General features: G+C 37.8%; 1 protein-coding gene across 12 annotated transcripts; it reads right to left on the bottom strand.

Moving 5' to 3' along the window:
* Positions 1–27: 27 nt before the first annotated feature.
* Positions 28–17,157, bottom strand: TSEN2 (tRNA splicing endonuclease subunit 2). Of its 12 annotated transcripts, none has more exons than XM_007425568.4 (14): positions 15,952–17,147; positions 15,300–15,407; positions 14,056–14,139; positions 13,295–13,515; positions 13,080–13,161; positions 12,003–12,039; positions 8,401–8,887; positions 7,837–7,914; positions 7,062–7,112; positions 6,405–6,543; positions 4,371–4,407; positions 3,331–3,442; positions 2,050–2,139; positions 28–590 (listed from the first exon to the last, which is right to left on the bottom strand). In XM_007425568.4, the coding sequence occupies exons 4-14, from the start codon at positions 13,481–13,483 to the stop codon at positions 531–533; spliced, it is 1,362 nt and encodes a 453-aa protein (XP_007425630.1). In that variant the 5' UTR covers positions 13,484–13,515; positions 14,056–14,139; positions 15,300–15,407; positions 15,952–17,147; the 3' UTR covers positions 28–530. The 12 variants fall into 12 exon arrangements, 11 of the variants coding, with proteins under 11 accessions (XP_007425630.1, XP_087990251.1, XP_087990253.1 ...); XM_088134125.1 differs by having other exon boundaries at positions 15,363–15,407; XM_088134127.1 differs by having other exon boundaries at positions 16,125–17,147.
* Between the last annotated feature and the right edge of the window lie 2,317 nt (positions 17,158–19,474).

Genomic DNA, 19,474 nt, shown 5'->3' with positions numbered 1-19,474 from the left:
GCATTATCTACACTCATCAACCACATCAAGAAAAATGTACTTTTATTTGTGCCTAATGTTTAATACATTGTGGCAAAAATCTTGGTTGACAGAAGTAAAAAAAATATTGTATTTTTTTGGTTTAATTTTAATTGAACTAAGCCAGCTCCTACATACATATATAAGAATAAATCATTGTAGCAGGAAAAACCAATTTTATCTGTGGTGAAAACACAATTTCGGTAAGCAGTGGCGTCACTAGAACAACGTTCTGGAGCTAAGACTATAGTAGAAGTTAATTATCTCTACAAGTATTAGGCTAATAGTCACAGAACATGCTCAGCTGAGAAGAGACTTGTAATGTTTTTTCTGCTTATGTAAGACATTGTCAAATAATAACTGTCACCATCTATTTGAGTTTTTTAAAAATCAAACTTATAGTGCTGCGTATTATATACACTTAATATAAACATGCTAGAAGGAGGAATAGTTACAATTTAGTTTACTGCAACTCTATTACTCAATATTACTCAATTTTCTGATTCCAGTTTTCACAGCTCTTCTTGTTCACTGCGTTCACAGGATGAAACCCAGCGATTTAGAATTAATTCCTTTAAAAAGAGAGACACTGATTATAAAATATGTAAAGTATATAAATATGTTTACCAAATAATATTGTTAGCTAATGTATATTTTCCTATTAAAGAGATAGCTAAAAGGAGAAACTCTGCACTTGGATTGCTTCTACATAAGCGTTTAGTCCACACCAAGCTATAGCAAACCAGAGGCCTAAGACTATTAGTGGAAATGGTTCTTTCCTAATATTGTTTCCCTGTAGTCAATATATAATTATTGTTTCATCTTTAAATAAGGCAATAGTTCATCAATGTGAATACAGGCAATCCTCGTTATTCATGGGGTCCATTTTTGTGAATTGGCTTATTTGAGAAAATATTTTTGTCACCTCGAAATCAGTACTAACGGCACTGTCACACCTATTTGCGGATAGGCAGAGTGGCAAAATGTTGGAATTGCCTGATGTGTGCATTCCCATCTGAGGTTTCAGCATTTGCTAATTCAGTATTTGTTGCATTTTCACAGAATGTAACTATCGCAAATAATGAGAATTGCCTGTACTAGTTGCAATAGCACTTCGAGTATCATCTGGCTGACCTTCTAGATTTTTTAGGATCAACTTACTATCTGATGAATGTTTTACACAGCTGAGATCTAAAGTGTTATTTTTAGCATTGCACATATTATGAGATGAATTTTTTTTAACCTTTTCTCTTTGAACATATCATTCCAGTATTGTGAATGCTTCACAGGGTTCCTGTGATTTGATGGGGCTGCTTCATTTCAAGATAAGATAAGCTCAAATTCCCTTAGGATGAAAAACAGGATATTTTCCACCCAAACCACTATTTTCAAAGGGTTTTTTTTTTTTTTTTACTATACTAAAGCATCATTTCTGGCAATGCTCTTTCAAAGGCAATTACAAGCAGTTCTTGTTTAGTGACCACAACTGGGACTGGCAACTCTGTCATTAAGTGAAGCAGTTGCTAAGTGAAACTGTGATTGTGCTTATAATCTTACTTCAGCTTTCCTTTGCTTTACAGACCTGCAAAGGTTGTAAATGTGAGGACTGGTTGCAAAGTTACTTTTTCATCACCATCATAACTGTGAACGGTTGCTAAACAAGGCAGTCACTAAACAAGGATTACCTGTAACATATTGCTGGACAAATTAGTTTAATGTACTTGGATCCTCCATCATTCCTATTTCTTAGGAAGAAATGAAACTGTTGTGCAAACAAATGTGTGGTTGCATTTCAATCTCTTCTAACATATGTCTTTGGCTTTAGAGAATTGACAGAGTATAAATGACTCAGATAATTCTGATATACTAAGATAGATTTAATTGTATTGCAAATCCAGATATTATGCATTTGTTCTAAATTCCAAAAGCCAGGTATTATACTCCTAGGTCTATAGCATTAAATAAATAAATAAATAAATAGTTCAATGTTCATACCTGACAAAACATTAAATTGGGAAGAGATATACATACCTGAACTTTCATTCTTTTGAGACATTCAGGTGAAAGCATTTCTTTTTCATTCATATCAGATGGCTTAATCAAATAGCAGAACATGAGTTCCTGATGACAAATAAATTATGTTATCAAAATGTCAAGTAAATGTAAATATGCTACATTTTTTCTTCAAATTAAGATTAATTCACTCTTTATAATAGTAATGGGACAGACAGCATCTATTATTCTGAGTAAAAACAAGGGTAAAAGAGTCCTTATATAAGAGTGTGCTGAATACAAAGTCTTCTGGTTTTCAGAAAAGCACTGGAAGCTCTTTTGTTCACTTTACTGCTTCTGGGGAAGCTCCAAACCATTCAGTGATTTTCTAGAGCTAATTTTCAAAGGAAATTGAGGTGAGAAAAATGCTTGTGTGCAAACAGGTAACCTATAGGGATATGCAGCACTTTGGATTCAAAGGCAAAATATACTTTGAAGTGGGTGGGGATACAAATGTAGACCTGCCTGCAACTCCTGAAAGCAGCTGTGGCTTTCCATTGTAGCCCAGTCTCAAGAAAACATGCATTTGGTGGAAGGAGTTGTAGGCATGTATTATGTTTGTACTCGTGGGTCTTCCGAAGCACCATTTTCCCTTTGAATCTGAAGTGGTGCAAAGCCCTAAAAATTAGGATTCTGGGCCTTCAGAGATGACGCTCATCTATTGTTACTATAATTCAGTTGCTTCTTTCCAGCCATTTAGCCTTCCTAGAATGTACAGTGGGGCTTATCAACATTAATTCTAAAAAGTATATTAGGACAAACTAAATAAAAAGGTACTTGAAGTGTTCTGTAAAAGCACTTGGTAAGTAAGTATTAAAGGAAATTTCAATTACTAGAGAAACAGAATATGAATCACTCAAGACCCCAGAAAAGCTGGAAAGTTGAAATTTTGTATGCCAGTAGACCATTACTGTGAAAGTTTAGGCTTTTTTCACTCTTTTTTGAAATATGGGATCTAAAATCTGCTTCATATTAGTGATGGAAAATTAAAGATGGAAAAGAACAATCTTTTCTCTATGAAAGCAGCCTTAGAGTCAACCAGATCACATTTGTGGTTGTCTTCCAATTCACACAATGCAACATTTGTGGAAAAGATGATTTTCCAGTGATAACCAGAAACATACATATATATATATTCTCATTTATTGCAACATTTTTCGACTATATGCTTTACATAATCTCTCCCTCTGTCATTAAAGTTATGTGTTTCCCTTCATAGCATTTTTGGTGTACTTTAAAATGATTCTTCTTATTGGCTACCTTAGAAACATTTGCTGTAGTTCTGTTCAGTCCAGACAAAGATTTCCAGCTGAATGGTCTGTGCAGTGGTCCATCAAAATCTTCATTAACTAATTCGGCAATCACAGAATAGCTGTAAAATAACCCCCAAGATCTTTTTTTTAGGGTGATCAGTTAAAACATGTATTCAAAAACTACAACCAAATAATAATTTAAGTACTGATGGCTCCTTCAGCATAGGTGAAAGAACCAATTTAGCAAGCAACTGGGTATTAAATGCTTTTTTCATGAAGTTGGTAAGTTAGGGATATTTTTCCACGATATTCATTTAAAAAGGCAAGCAGACCATGTAGTTTAAGAGAAGGGTAAAATCCAATGTTATATTACAATGATGAAACTGCTTCTATCAGAGGCGTGAGCAAGTCATCCCCCCGCCCACTGCAGCCATATCCCCCTCTCCAAATCACCTCTGGTCAGCAGGGAGGATCCCCCAGAACAGGTATTTGTGAGGAGAGGGACCCATCACCACCCACTTTCATGATTTAAGTAGAAAGCTTCCATTAGTAGAAGAAACAACACGGTTTGCACTCATCAAAGCAGTGTTTAAAGACCACATGGATAGCTTTTAATAAAATGCATACTAATAATGTAAGTATGCCAAAATCAACATTAATATGCCCAGAACCACTTGGACTGAGATGGGCAGCTACAGAAATTGCATACATGTATGCATAAATAAATACATATTTTTCTTTATGTCTGAAATTCCAACTATTTGTTACTTGAATCTCTTATTTGAATCTCAGGGCATCTCCAGGGCTATTCTGTGGATAGCAGAACGTTCTAGTGTTGGATCAGTTATCTCAATGTCCTTATTGAAGATGGCCACTTATGGGCTTTCCTAATTTGAGGCTTCTCTCGGCCTTAGTTTTGGAAAAATGATATTCTGAATTATATCAAAGCAAATTAGAAACAAACATATGATCATGTTTTAAAATAGTATCAAAGTTAAACATAATACATAGTAAAATGAAAATTATATCCAAACCTTTATGCTATACCTGGCATGGTAAAAAGGAGGGCCTTTTCGATATAGCACTACAACAGGAATAAAATGAACATTCATTTACTAGAAATGTCATGCTTTTTGTTTTCAGTTATAGTGTAAGATTGTGGTAACCCATTATACAACTTTGAGAATCTAAACCATATAGTAAGATAAGCTTGTATTCTAATCACTGTTATAAGATGAATATACTCAAAATAAGTAGAAATCATACTTATTGAAAGTAAACTGATTTTTACTTAGTTTTATACTGTTTTATTGATGTGCAGTAAGAAAATACTACACATCAGCTGAACTGGCCACTTAATACATAAACATTCACAATCATATATTCAAAAAACAATAAAGCCCAACCTTATTCTTCCCCAATATTTGCCAACATTTTTCCCCAGACAGCACCAGGCCTAAAATGGGATTTTCAGTCTAAACACACACTTACAGGGAAGACTACAGCTGCCTTCACATGATATATTCCAGGAATATAACAGGCAGAATTAACTATACTCAAGACAATAGCCCATATTCCTAGGAGCAGAACATCAACCCCACTAAAGAATGACTGAATGTAAACAAAGAGGAACACTCACATAACACAACCAACTAATGCACTGTAGCATATGCTGCCAAATGATTGTTTAGCAGTATGTAAACAGAATGTTTAATAGCAGATAGGTATTAATGCATAAATAACATGCTTTAAAGTTCACATGTTTTGGAAAAAGTGGTCTACATTATCTTACTTAACTTGAAGATAAAACTCTATTATGTTGGGTATGAGAAAGGAAGTGATGAGAACAGACTGTTCTCAATACATCCCAATAAGGACTTAGGAATTAGGAAATTCCTGGGCTCATTCACCATGCTCACAAGCTTTGCAAAGAATTGGGAAAAACAAAACTAGAGCTCTATATTTAAAAATGAATTCAGTAATATTAATAATAAACATCAGCAGTAGATTTTAAATCTTGTTTTGCTTATAATAAAAAGCATTTCATACACACTGGATAGTAGAGTACCAATTAAACATTTAAGATTACAGCAGTACACACATATATTATTTAAACGAATCAATGGGAGGAAGACTGAAAAAAGGGGAAGTACTTAGTAAGCAAAATACCCTCTTTCTTTTGTGAAAGAGATACATTATTATATAAAGACCCAAAATTATTTAAGTTTGGATTTAACCAGATAAAACTATGTAAATAATTTAATCATGCATTTGCATGCTATGGGAGGTCAGCTATGCTGATACTTGCATTAAAATTCTTATTAAAACCCCACATGTGATTTTCTCTAACTTACTGCTACTTGAATCAACATATCGCTCCAAGGAAATGAAGATTATCTCATCAAAATGATTATGAGCTGACCTGGATGGCTCCATTTGGCCATCATAAAGAGGAGAATGCAGCAGCACCTACTAGCATACTGTTCCAATGCTGTCATTTCCTCATTCATCTGGAGCATAGAATTATGTTCTAGATGTACAAAATACCATGCATTCATTCATTCCAGACAGGATCTGGGAATTCACTACTTAACACTAATTCAGGACAATGTCTGAATTGAGGGTGGCAACAAAACCAGACAAGAACAGACAACATGCTGTGCATATACAGGTAGTCCTCCTTTAGCGACCATATCTGGGACCGGCAACTAGGTTAAGTGAAGGGGTCACTAAGTGAAACTGTGACTGTGCTTACAATCTTACTTCAGCTTTCCTGTGCTTTACAGACCTGTGAAGGTCATAAAGTTACATCTTCATCACTGTCATAACTGCAAACAGTCACTGTCCAAGGCAGTCACTAAATGAGGTCTACCTATAATGGGCTAATAATCATCATTCTCTCAGCCCAACCCAACCCACAGGGTTGCTTTTGTGGAGAAAATACAAGGCGGAAGCATTATGTATGTTACCTTGAGTAGTATAAAATAAAAGTGGGATATAAATATCATCACCATCAAGTGAATAGATGTTTTCTTGTACAAGTACTTCATTAGATGCTAATAATGAAAGAATACTACTTACACAAATCAGTTCCATATTTCAAGCCAACTTTAGGGACCCATCCTTTACTGCGGAAGTAATGATAAGCCATGTATGTAGCCTTAAAATTGGGTTGTCCTTTGCTAAAAAGGTCCCATAGCTTCAGGATAGATAAAGGTACCTGAAAAATACCACCATATGATTATTGTAAATGAATATATTCTACTATTATAGAAATGTCATAAACAGTGCTTTATTTTGCAAAATTATGAAAACACACAAAATAGAAGCCAAGTGTGAAATTTATTATCAAAAGCACACAATAGTAGCTTGGTAGGACTATTAACATTCCAGAATTATAAAAGATCAACAATAATTTCTGAAAAAACTGTCCTGTACACTTTCTTTTAAAAAAATAATTGCTCCATACTTGTATAGAAGTAGACTGGCCAGTTCTAAACAGAAATATTACTTCAGGAATATGCCCAAAAATTATTTACATGCACAAATAAGTAAAATTGTTTACATGCACAAATAAGTAAGATTTTTCCTTTATACTAAAGGAAAAATTAGCATCCCTTTTTAAAGTTGATACAAAGTGCCTTAAAAACAGTGTGCTTTATTATTTGCTAATAAGCAATACTCCAATTAACAGAAGTCTCACTCAGGAGTTACTACTGACAACGGGCATCAACTTACCTCATTGCAATAAATATTTAAACATCCCAGAGCATAGACCAAGAAAAAAGCCTAAAAATGACATCAAATAAAATTAGTTTGTGCATGTTTAAAGTATTAGAGTTCTGAGAAAGCATCCTTATATACAGTAGAGAGCTGAAAAGGAAATATATTTAAAGTTCCTACAATTATAGCATAATATTGACAATCTGATAAACAGAAAATGGTTTAGATATGATTATTTATATCTGAATAGGCAAGTATTGGATTATACAAAAGTATTTCTGCACAGTAATTACAATGCTGCAGACATTTTTCCTAAGCAAGTTAAACTGGGGGAAAAAAGGATATTCCTTCCTTTACTTATGTACTACCACAAAATGGAAGGAGTCCAGGGAGCAGTAGGCTTCCATAATGTATATTAGTGCTAAGCAACAGAAATACATTGCTAAAGGAGGAAATCAAGGTGAAATCTCAGGGAACAAATTCTGTGAAAAAGTATGAGGTGGTTAGAGACTTGGTGAGTCAACTTTGCTATCATGCAGCAGTTGGTGGCAAATGACATAGAAGATCTGTAACTCCAGCTAGTTGCTGCTTAAAAAGCCATCTTCCTACAATGGAAGGGCTTGCTAGACAATGACACTTTGCTGCTCCAGTTATGCATGCTTCCATTTAATCTCCCCAATCTAAAAATGTGCCTGGAAGTTTTCAGCTTAGACTTTGGAAAAAGAGACTTCCTTATAAGGCTTTTTCTCAATATATGCAGATACAAACCAAGAGAGAATGCAAAACTTACCTCTTCTAGACTGAGTTGCAGATATTCAAAAATCCTGAAAGGATTTCTTCTGCATACTAATTTTGTTTTTTTAATTAACTACAAGAAAGTAATAAAAGTTATAAAGAAGCAATCAAAACATCTCTGTAATTTACACAGTATCAGCTAAAGGTCAGCCATCATAAAGAACTATATCTTCTTTGTGCCATAAGACATCCTTTTGATCTTTTCACCTCTTCATTCCTAAATCCTCCAGCTCTTGCTGGTCATGACATTATAGCAGGTCTGCCGGCAAAGACATGATTTTCTGGATGTCCCTGTTCAGTCTCATTGGTGTTGCAACATGCTTCGGACAGGGCAGAGGAATTGCAATAGGACTCTAAGAAATTAGAATTGCAATTCCCAGATTAAGCTATTATTACAAAATAAATGGCACAGGTTTTTAAATGCATCTTGCTGGTATCTATCAACTGACTAGTTTCAGAGTCTCTTAATAAAACAGGATAAATGACATCTGTACAGCAAAATACCCAATTTAATAATTTTTAAATTGACTTTACTGTTCCCCAGTCAAGTTATACTTACATGCAGTTCCTCACTTGTTTCCTCTTCCAAACTCAGATTTGATTCTTCTTCTTGTATTAGTACAAGCTCATGCTTATATTCATTATTAATGAAACAATAAGATTCTGGTTCAATATAATTGTCTTCTCTGCAGCTGTCATATATATTGAGAGGACGCTGTTGTGCTGAATGAGTCTTAGTTACAATTTTAGAGTCTGTTATGTCTGATTCACTAGAGTCATATTTGACTAATGGATCACAAACTGAATCATCTTTAAAACACATTATGTTATTCCCATTAACTTCAGATGAAGTCATTAAAAGCTTTGGTTCTTCTTTATTGGCTTCCATTTTACGCGTTCCTTCACCTTGAAATCCATTACTTTCTCCAGTTTCTATTCTCAGATTAATTTGTTTAGTGTAATTTTGAATGATTGTATTAATTGTGGAGTCATCCATTCCCTGTTCTGACAGAAGATTTTTAGCCCATTCAATACAACATTGGTACCTGGAATAGAAGAAAACAGAAAGTATGAGCTTGTAGTATGCAGAAGTTTTATGTACAAACAATATAAAAGTATCTGCAAAACAAATGATCACTTCCCAAGTTTCACAAAAGTCTTAGGTATATTTAATTTATGTAATCATATATTCTATATCTGTAGCTACTCACAAAATAAACATATTTGATTATTTTTATATTGCAGAACACATGAAGACTATAGGTATGACCCACCTGTCCTGACAGATTTAGTGAGGACTGTCCCATGTAAGAGACCCACAGCCGCTGGGATTCTCAGTGGTACATAAATGTACTATAATCCATTCAAGCTTTTATGTTTTGATCAAGACAGAGTCTAGAGCTAAATGGCACTAGTTGAGGCAAAGTAGATTAAAAATTCACAAGTGTAACGTGTACATTATTGAATGGCGAGATCAGTAATTTCACTCTTTTTACTCATTCCTTTTATGATGATTGTTGTATTATTATTTATTTTATTTGCAAGCTACTCTTGCAACTTGAGCACCTGGAGGAAGAGCAACTTGCAAATAAGATAAAATAAATAATAATACAACAATATCAGACTAGAATTGTAGAGCTGAATCTGAATTCCAGCTTGAGTTCTAGGGTCTTAATTACATTTAGGATACAATTTTTTAGGAATATTTGAACATTCTTTTCTTTGAAATATTTATTTATTTATTAAACAAATTTATATAGCCGCCCAACTCATACACGGTGGCTCTGGGTGGCTTACAGAAATCAGACCCCAAATACAAAACCCATTACATCCCAAATGCAATAGACTAAAGGAAATATTTAATTTCACCACTTATTTGTATTAGTTGTTCAGAAACTCTTACATTGTCATTTAAGAAATTAAGATTTGGTAGTGTTAGAGAAAATGGCTGTATTGTGCATTATTCTCTCAGAGAGGTTGTATTTCCTTGAACGACTGCATACTTCTCCGCTTGTTCAAGTAAGCTTTTGCTGAAATACTGTTTTTTAACTAAAATGTGTCAGTCCTTCATGCTGAGACTGAATCTTACTATTTTAAATTCTAGCCAACCAATATTGAAAAAGTTATTTTACTGTGTAGTGTTATTGTTTATTATCATTCCTTTTTCTGCTGCTATCCAAACACATTGTTGATTTTGCCGTTTGTCAGCGAAGACAAATTCCTTGTATATACTGTATTTTATACTTTGCCATTAAAGTATTCTGTATTCTGTATTTTGCTGTTGCCCTCTTGAGGTCAAAGTGCCTTTAGTAACTTGATTGGACAAGTTGCTTCCCATCCAAGAAGACCAGCACTGTGGTTATGCTTATTTTGTCTGCTTCTTCCACAATCATTCCCACTGTACGTTTAGAGATTCAGCCACAATCCTAGTTTATTATAGATTCAAGCTGGGATGGACACAGAGACTCATGAAAGACTAAATGGCCAATACAATCTTCTGAATGTGGTTTTTTTTCAAACTGTATCTGTCATTTATCTTGTAATAGAGAATAGTACTGAGACCCAAGGCAAGGTTCTGGCAAGGCATGGTCAGTGCCAGTGCCATTAGATTCATAATGTCAGAAAAACTTTGGAGTGTATAATGCTGCAGTTTCTTCTTGACTGGGATATGAAGTATGCTTCAAAAAGATCTATTGATACCAGAAATGTTTGTTGATGGCTGCCACAGTAAACTCCAACACTTCCATTTTTAAATGCTTCTCTGAATTGTTTGCTCAGCCCTTTAAGATCCAAAATTGCTCTGATGCCTGTGTTCATCTTCTGAAAACTAAAAAGATGGAATAAACTCCATATCTGAGCCAGTGCATGGACGCTATTTTTACAATTCTGCTAACACAGGCCTAAATTTGAAGTTGTGATGTTTCAGCATATTTCTTGAACTTTTTTTACATTACTAAGAAACAACAGCAATGTGAGATGTGACTTTTATAAATAGCACATAAACTTGTTTCTGAACAGACAAGCAAACTCTGAGAAATAATTCTTTGAAGTAGTATCCCTTACCTACTGATTCACAGTAAACTCTGATCTGATCAAGAATTATAAAAAGTGTTCTCCCTTAGCTTTCTGGATTGCTTTGACATCACACAAAAATGTATCTTTTTTAACGCTTCTTAAACTTGGATAAGGAAGCATAATTTCAAGAAGAGAGGTTCTTTTGTGGCTCCTTTATAACTATCTGAGGATCTCTAACTGTGTGAGCAACTTGTTCTTGCTATCAAAGGTCAGACTGAAAGGGTCTGGAAGGTTTAAATATGTTCTTTTTTGCAACAGGCAAGGCTTTTTCCTACATACCTAAATATAGCAAGCAAGGATTACTCTAAATTTCAGGCTCCTATGAAGAGGGAACTCACCATTACTGCTTAAGTACCTGAATATATGTCCCATTCTCAGCCAAATGTTTTATCTCTAGATAAAAAGTCAGTGAGGAATGAAGCATAGACAAAATTTCTTAAGATCATTCTTCTTAAGAATAAAATGTATGTGTACGCGCGCTCTACTGAGTTATAAACAATGGGGTCTGATAACTCTACTGAGTTATAAACAATGGGGTAGCTGGTTCAATCTCCATTGCTGACCATTTATGGCAAGACCAGGAAATTGTCATCCATTCAAAAAGGCAAGTTTAAATGTGCAGCCAGCTTAATTGCTTCAGAAGGAACTGTAATCCCAAGGTGGAAAATCACCATTTAACTCTGGAAAGACATGGTTTGCTGAAATTATGGTTGCGAACCAGCCAGAATCATACTGTGACCACGCTTGACATACTTTCCTGTTAACTCTGAAGCAAGATTCAATATAAACTATTGGAACAGATGACTGCTAGTCTAATACTCAAAAGCCAAGTCAAATGAATAATTGCTTGATAATCCTTGGTTCAGAAAAACCTGCACATATTTAGATTTTCCCACTTTAATCACTCAATACTTGGAAAAATAATGGTAAAAGGAAGATTTAAGTAAGGAATCAAAGAAAGAGTACTTTGTTTCTTTAAAGTATCTAACAATGAGGCAACACTTGTTGATTAAACTGTTATTTTATAGCTAATAAGCAAGCTAAGCCTCAAACTCTAGACTAGACAAAGCAAAGAGAAGAACTTACTTTTTTGATGAAACTATTGGCATGTTTAACTTAGCATCTGCAATAAAACATATAATTATTGTTTTTGCATTCAAAGCATCAGAACATTAATAAAATAGTTTGGATACAGTTTCAGGAAATATATTTGTAATAAGATATTTACTGTATAATATTCAAAAAGCTTTATTATGAAAACCACATGGAATGCTGGGAGAGGGGTGGTATATAAATCTTGAAAATAAATATAGAACTATTCTAATCTTGAAAATAAATTTGAAAAGTATAGCTATCTCCCAATCTGCACAATCAGAGGACGCCAAGCAGCACTGTTGTGATACTGTGTAACTAAATGGCTACCACGTGCCTTTTTAATTTATCTGGGAAGAATCTGAGTTGATTACTCCTGAGGAAGTGGGCAGAGGTCCTCGGGGGTATCAGTTCTGCTACTTCTATGCTGGACTGGTGCCCCTCTTGGTTGGTTAAGATCTTCTGGGAGATGACATGCAGTTAGTGCCTCACTGCAGGATGGGGTGGGGCTGCCTCCCTTGAAGGAGGCATTGGTATGTCTCTTTCTCAAGAGGCCTTCCTTGGACCAACCATGTTGGGCAACTTTCGTCCATTCTCCAACCTTCCTGTTTTAGGGAAGATTATTATGAAGGTGGTAGGCCAGGTTATTTGTGATCCCAGAGAGTATCTACCGTTTCCACTAAGTCTGATAGGGTGGGCACGTCCAGATCCCTTTCCTTAAATGTTGTCATCTCATGGGACCTAGAAAGCGTGCCTTCTCTCTGGCAGCCCCTGCTCTGTGAAACACCCTTTCCCCTGAGATCTGCCAGCGCCCCCCCCGCCCGCCTTTTGGAAGGCCTTGAAGAGCTGGCTCTTCCCGCAAGTGTTGGGGTAAGGTGAAGCTGGAGCCCAGTACAGTTGAATGTGGATGTGCAGGCGAGTGTTGCCTTTGGGGTGCCAGGAGTTTTTGTTATAGTTTTTGAGGGGGGTTTTTTGGTTGTTGTTTTGTGATCCTGTCCAGGGTTATGGTACATAAGGTGGGCAACTGTATAAGTCTAATAAATACATACATACATACATATTCCAAATTACCTTTCCACTTAGCAGCCAATATAGGATCTGAAATACTATATTCTGGCCGACTTCTTGAAAGAATACCTTTTCCAAAAAATCCCTAGAAAACAAACAAAACCATGGTATCAACCATTTGATTTAGGAGAACATTCTTTGTTCAAACAGCAATATAGGATCAGTATCCAAGATTGATTAGTTTAATAGATTATACAAATAAAGTGAGCCAAAAATACCTTGCTATATAGCTGTTCTATATCTTCAGGATTCTTCACAATTACATTGTTATTTATAAATTCAGCCTGGCACATTTTATAAACTCTTCCATGACTGCCTTCTACGGAGGGTGAAACAGGGAATGGAGAATCATATGATTCATATACTTTTCTTTTCCTTCTTGGAGGATGAAAAATTGCTTCTGCCATTTTGTTTTATCTTTCTCTTTCAGTGAAAGTACCTAAAGGTAAATAGCATGAAGAAATATTTGATATATTTTGTTATACTCGCAATTATTAAATGTACTCTATGTACCACTAATGCCAAAACTCCTTCTCTTGAATTGATTAGATATACTGAAATCGATAGAACAAAAGCAAAAGATTGCCTACTCAGACGTTAGCGACAAAGTATTCTTCTATTTTGGTAATTAATTTAGTAATGATAATCCTAAATACCATCCTCTGACATACTTGTACAATCAAATCATCTTTTCTCCTTGCTGTATTTGCACTCAAGCTTTTCACTAGGCACTTGCAGGACTGACAAGAAAATCCAGTAAAATCTGTGGACATGTAGAAGGATCTTGATAAAAGCAAGCAAGTACCACATCTCAGAAATCAAAGTCAAACTGAATTTGCAAATACAGAAAAGTTTTGGCCCGTTGGATGCCCTTTTCTTTCCCCTCATACACCCACGAACAAAATAAGGAACCTTCTGCTTATCACATATTCAAAGAAAAGGGCTGTAGGGAAAGGGGCTGTACATGCAACTGTCTCACCTCATGTCAGACTATTTGTTCTCGTTCCAGGGTGCACTTTTGGAACCAAGGGTTGCACCTGGTGCTTTAGCACTACAGTGGGGACTGTTTTCAAAAGGAGGCAAATTCAGGACAAAAAAAAAAAAAGATAAATGAAGCAAATACTGAATTGGGTTTCAATTTAATATAATTAATATGATTATTCACTTTGTATTTAATAACTTTTCTCTTGGCACATTAAAAATTAGAGTTTGGTAGCAACTTTTACAGGGACTGTCAAGGTTGCAACCACAGCTTTCAGAAGCTATATTCACATTGTCCAAAGCTATCTACAGATAGTCCTCACTTAATGACTGCCCTTTTTAGTGACTGCTCAAAGTTACGATGGCACTGAAAATGTAACTTTATGACCAGTCCTCGCAGTCATGCGATTGAGATTCAGGCACTTCACAACTGGCAGGTGTTTATGACTATTGCAACATCCCACATCACCATTTGTGTGCTTCACAGCTGGATTCTGACAAGCAGAGTCAATGGAGAAGCCAGCAGTAAAATCACAAACTCCAGTCATGTGACATTGTGCTTAACAACCGTGGGTGATTCACTTAACAACCATGGCAGAAGTGAGGTCATAAGCCCGTTGCAATCACATATGACTGCATTGCTTAGTGATGGAGTTGCCAGTCCTGATTGTGGTTGTTAAGCGAGGACTATCTGTACTCTTTAACAGCTTGCAAAGTGTTTCCTAGGACCAAGGCTTAAAATAGTGGATATACCAGTGACTGAGCATGGACTTTTATGCATAATAATGGTATGGCTCTCTACTGAGTTATAGGCCCTTCCCAAAATACAAAAGAAAGTCTCTTTTGAATCAAATGTGGCTTCAAGGGACTTCATATCCCATCCACACTGGAACCTTTGCTAGTAATAAGCATTGCCTTCTTTTAGATGTTTTCCCACTTCCCACTCTAATCTCCAGCGTAGCCATTTGTAATGCTCTCTCCCATCCAAGTACTAACCAGGTTTGATCATGCTTAGCATTTCTGGAGGTGGGGAGGAATGGCCAGTGTCTGCTAGATGCTGCTTTCTGCTCTGGCACTTTTTATAACCTTTCACTCAAAAGCAAAATGGGAAAGGAAAAAAAAAACACTTGCACAAGTTCTTTTACACAGACCACAAGCCAACTGAGGTGAAAGTAATAACACCACACACACACACAAGCATGCATTTTTTCGTTCTCTTGTTTAGAACAGTTAAGAAAGAACCTTTATGGTTTCCAGCAGAGAACTTAATTCAAACAGTGATTATAAATGGGCTCCTGCAGGTACCTCCTACTCTTGGTAAATAAGGAAAGGAACTCCACACAGATTTCTCTGCAACAATGGAAGAAGAAAGAGCCTGTTATTTGTATTGTTGAAGGCTTTCACGGCCGGAATACGATGGCTGGTGTGGGTCTTCCGGGCTGTGTGGCCGTGTTCTGGAAGTTTTGTTTCCTAACGTTTCGCCAGCATCTGTGACCAGCGTTTTCAGAGGGCAGGAGCACAGACAGGAGCAGACTGGGCACAGAGAGAACTGCTCTTGTCTGTGCTCCTGCCCTCTGAAGATGCTGGTCACAGATGCTGGCGAAACGTTAGGAAACAAAACTTCCAGAACACGGCCACACAGCCCGGAAGACCCACACCAGCCTGTTATTTCTTAAAAGTTTTAAAAAATAACAGTTCCATGCATACGTCTAGGTCTGACACTCAGCCTTTATATGCCTTCTAAGGAGGGAAATCAGGCATGCAGTATATGAATTTGTTATTAGTTAATAATTTTAGAATCTCAAAGTACCTAATTGTTCTCACATTACTAATGTTAAAAACTAAAGGAATCTAATTAGGTTGCTATGAGCATTTTAAAAGAATACATCTGTACACTGTGTAGAAATTCAACTGTGCAAACACGGGAGTTCTTGTTTCTCTGATTTGCCCCCTATGTTCTTCACTTTAAAACAGGATTAAATATTTTTGAAGTAATTCAAGAAGAGGGGCTCCTTATCGATGATTTTCTGCAACCCATTTTTCAAAGGACTGCATTTACAACCAGACCAGAGAGAGGAGTCTTCGCTCCGCACATGGATGACTAGGTACTAAAACGCGGGACCGAAGGCTTTACGATTAGATGACTGACTGCAGCCCTTGCTCCCAGTTTCTGCTTTATGGACTCCTGCAGCTGACAGCGATTATAGCCCACCCGCAACCAGATTTCAAAGCGGTTTCTCAAGCAAGGGAACCCCGTTCCCTGCGCCGGACTCTTAGTCTTAAAGCGGAGCCGCTCCTCGTTCGTTCACCGCCCAGATAGCAAAGCGGCGCTTCTCTCGAAAGAGGCTGATGAGTTTGAAGCTCTGCGGGAACAGCCCGCCGAGTAGTGCGAGGCTGACCGAGGCGGGTTCCGCTTCGTTTGTCCCCTTCGCGGAGGGAGGATCCCGCTCAGTCGCTCCGCTTCCCACAGACGGCTCTCTTGACCGATCCAGTGAGCCCGCCCGGGCCCCGAGCTCGCGTTCACAAGACACCCGTGCCCAAGATTAAAGGAACTGTTCCGAAAGCCCCGTTGTCTGGGTTCGCGAGCTACGACCGAAGGCGGGGCTGGGCTCTGGAGTAAAACATGGCTCAGTGCACCCTGCAAACGCTGCCAAGGGTGCGTCAGAAGGAGTCTAGCGCAGGGTTAACCTTCAAAGGCGGCGTTTCTTCTGGCCACTTCCTTGGGACACCCGGCTGACTTTGCTGGGCTCTGAAGCTATACAGGTCGGGCCTAGTTAGTGCGTGGATAGAAGACCACTAGGGAATCCCAGGCCTGCAGTCGCGAATGGGAAGTCGGAAAACATCCCGGGGGAAGAGAGTGGCAAACCACTCCCACGCGATGGCCCAGAAAACAACAAGGAAACTTCTATGAAGTCGGCAGGACCCCGACCGGAAAGAAACCACCTGGCTCACTAAAGTCCCGACGTACTGTTAGAGCCGCAGGTCTTGATTTGACGACTGCTCTCATTTACGGTCTAGCATGGTTGCTGTGGCAACGGAGATGCACAGCAGAGGGCCGTTCGGATGATGGCATGGATTTACGGCTCGGTTGTGGAGGCAACAGGGAGGCGGCGGGCGAGAGAGAAAGCGCGTGACTGTGAAGGAACGTCAAATTTCGTCATCGCTGCTTGGGCGGTCACGTGCCTTTCGTGCGACTGACTCTGGGGAAGTGACGTCTGCCCTGCTCTGAGTCTACGGTAGTCGAGTTGGAGGTGTTGGAAGCCTGTTCGTTGCAGCGGTGCGTGGGGAGATTATTTTTGCGTATCTCTTCATAGCTCTTTACGAGATATTTCTTCCGCTGCAACAGTTTTCCAGCCAACTTTTTCCAAGACTTCGTTAAGAATGCCAATAATACATTCAACCATTTATATTACGTTGTTGTTACTTCCTAGAATCTTAATGTTATATCCTGTCTTTATCAGGAATAAATACAAATAGGTGTAAAAGAATTTTAAAATGTCGGAAAACGTAATAATGCATAATAAATTCGATGATTTTTTAGAAGTCTGAGGTGCATATCTGTAAATATTATTTCATATATATTACATATCGTGCCTTCGAGTCAGTGTTGACTCCTGGCTACTGCCTGCACTACTCCCTGCAGTTTTCTTGGCAACGTTTTCTGAAGTGATTTGTCCTTGCCTTTGGAGTCACTCTCTCTTTCCTGAGAGAGGGTGACTGGCCCAAGGTCACCCAGCTGGCTTTCATATCTTAAGGCAGGACTAGAACTCATGGTCTCCCTGTTTCTAGCCTGGTGCCTTAACCGCTATACCAAACTGTCTCTCAGACCAAATATTTGGAATATAATGAATATTTGAAATATAATGAATATAATGAAATAAAGGTAGTCCTTGCTATATAATCACAATTGGGACTGGAACTTTGGTTGCTAAGTGATGTGGTCATTAAGGTGAAACATCACATGACTGCATTGCTTAGCGACCAATCCCAGCAGTCCCAGTTGCCATCGTAACTGAATGCCCCGGTCGTTAGGTGAGGCAACTTCCTGCTGTTTTCCCACAATCAAGTCAGTGGGGAAGCCAACAGGAATTTGCAAGCCCCAGGCACTGCCAGGTGGGGGAGGGAGCAAAGGGGTGCATGGGTGTGTGTGGGAGGGGAGGGTCGGTGTGTGAGGGTGCAGTGTGGGTCAGATGTGTGAGGGAGCCCAAGCCACATTACACCCCTATGCACCAGACCCGCACCACACCCCCCGTGCACCTGACCATCCCACGTACCCCTATGCACCCCTTGCTCCCTCCCCCACCTGCTCTCTTCCCCATCCTCCCTGGCTGAAAATCCTGCTTGGATTTTTGGCATGAAGCTTTTTCAGGCAGCCCCCAAAGCTCCATTTGCTAAACACCCCCTGGGGGCTGCCTGAAAAATCTTTGTGCTAAAATCCAAGCAGGATTGTGGCACAGGGAGTTTAGCACATGGAGCTGCTCAGGAATGGTGTAGTAGGAAGAATATGAAGTTGTCTGAAAACTAACAGAATGTCATTGGATGTCAACATATTTCAGTCTAATTGAGTCCCACAAAGAGAACCCCAAGGACTCTACAGTTCAACCCTGAGCTACACATATTCACCTCTATGAGTCCCACAAAGTTGTTGTTCTTTCCGTATTAAAAAGCTATATATCATTAGCATTGGTATAGAAAGGCTGACTTTTCATATAAATCATGCTGTCGCTTATATAATATTGGTTTATTGCAATGATACTTTAATGGCATTTGTTTCTTTGCCAAAAAAAGGCTCATAAAGCAGAGATTATCTTAGGTGCTTTACATGCCATTAGGATTTAGCTTTGTTTCAAATTCCTGCCAGTTCCTCTAAAGACACCATTTTTTTTATATCTCTGTTCACCCACAAATTGGCTTGCTACAAAAAGGATTTGCATCATTTAATTCCTCCTGAGATGTTTTAACATAGAGTTAATAACATACTTGCATCTTATTGTAGCAATCAATACCATTCCACTATTATAAGTAGTGCATGCGATTTATACTCTGAAAGTGTGTGAATCTTTAAGAAGAAAAGAAGTAAAATGCCATATTCCTGAAAATCAAATAGAAATGAGATTGTAAACTATAAGTACTATAAAAAGAGCATTTGAATGTTAGGACATATCTTAAAAAAGATTTGCTTTATTAAAATATAATATCTTCCTCACATGTGATGCAAGAAACTTTCCCCAATCAAATGAAGTAAAACAGAAAATTTTACTTCCTAAGGTAGCCTTCCTCAACCTGGCCCCCTCCAAACTTTTGAAACACAACTTCCATCATCCCAGCCTGTAGGGGCACGTATCAAGTTGGGAGAAAGAGCAGAATCAGCCTGTCCTCATGGCTGGGAATTGCTGGAGATCATCTGCTTTAGCCTA

The sequence above is a fragment of the Python bivittatus genome, unplaced genomic scaffold (genome assembly GCF_059951505.1).
Source record: "Python bivittatus isolate LINGU-HERP-01145 unplaced genomic scaffold, Pbiv_v1 ctg000080_np1212, whole genome shotgun sequence".
Lineage (NCBI taxonomy): Eukaryota > Metazoa > Chordata > Lepidosauria > Squamata > Pythonidae > Python > Python bivittatus.
Note: the sequence above shows the minus strand (reverse complement) of the source record. Positions and strands in the feature narration are given on the sequence as shown.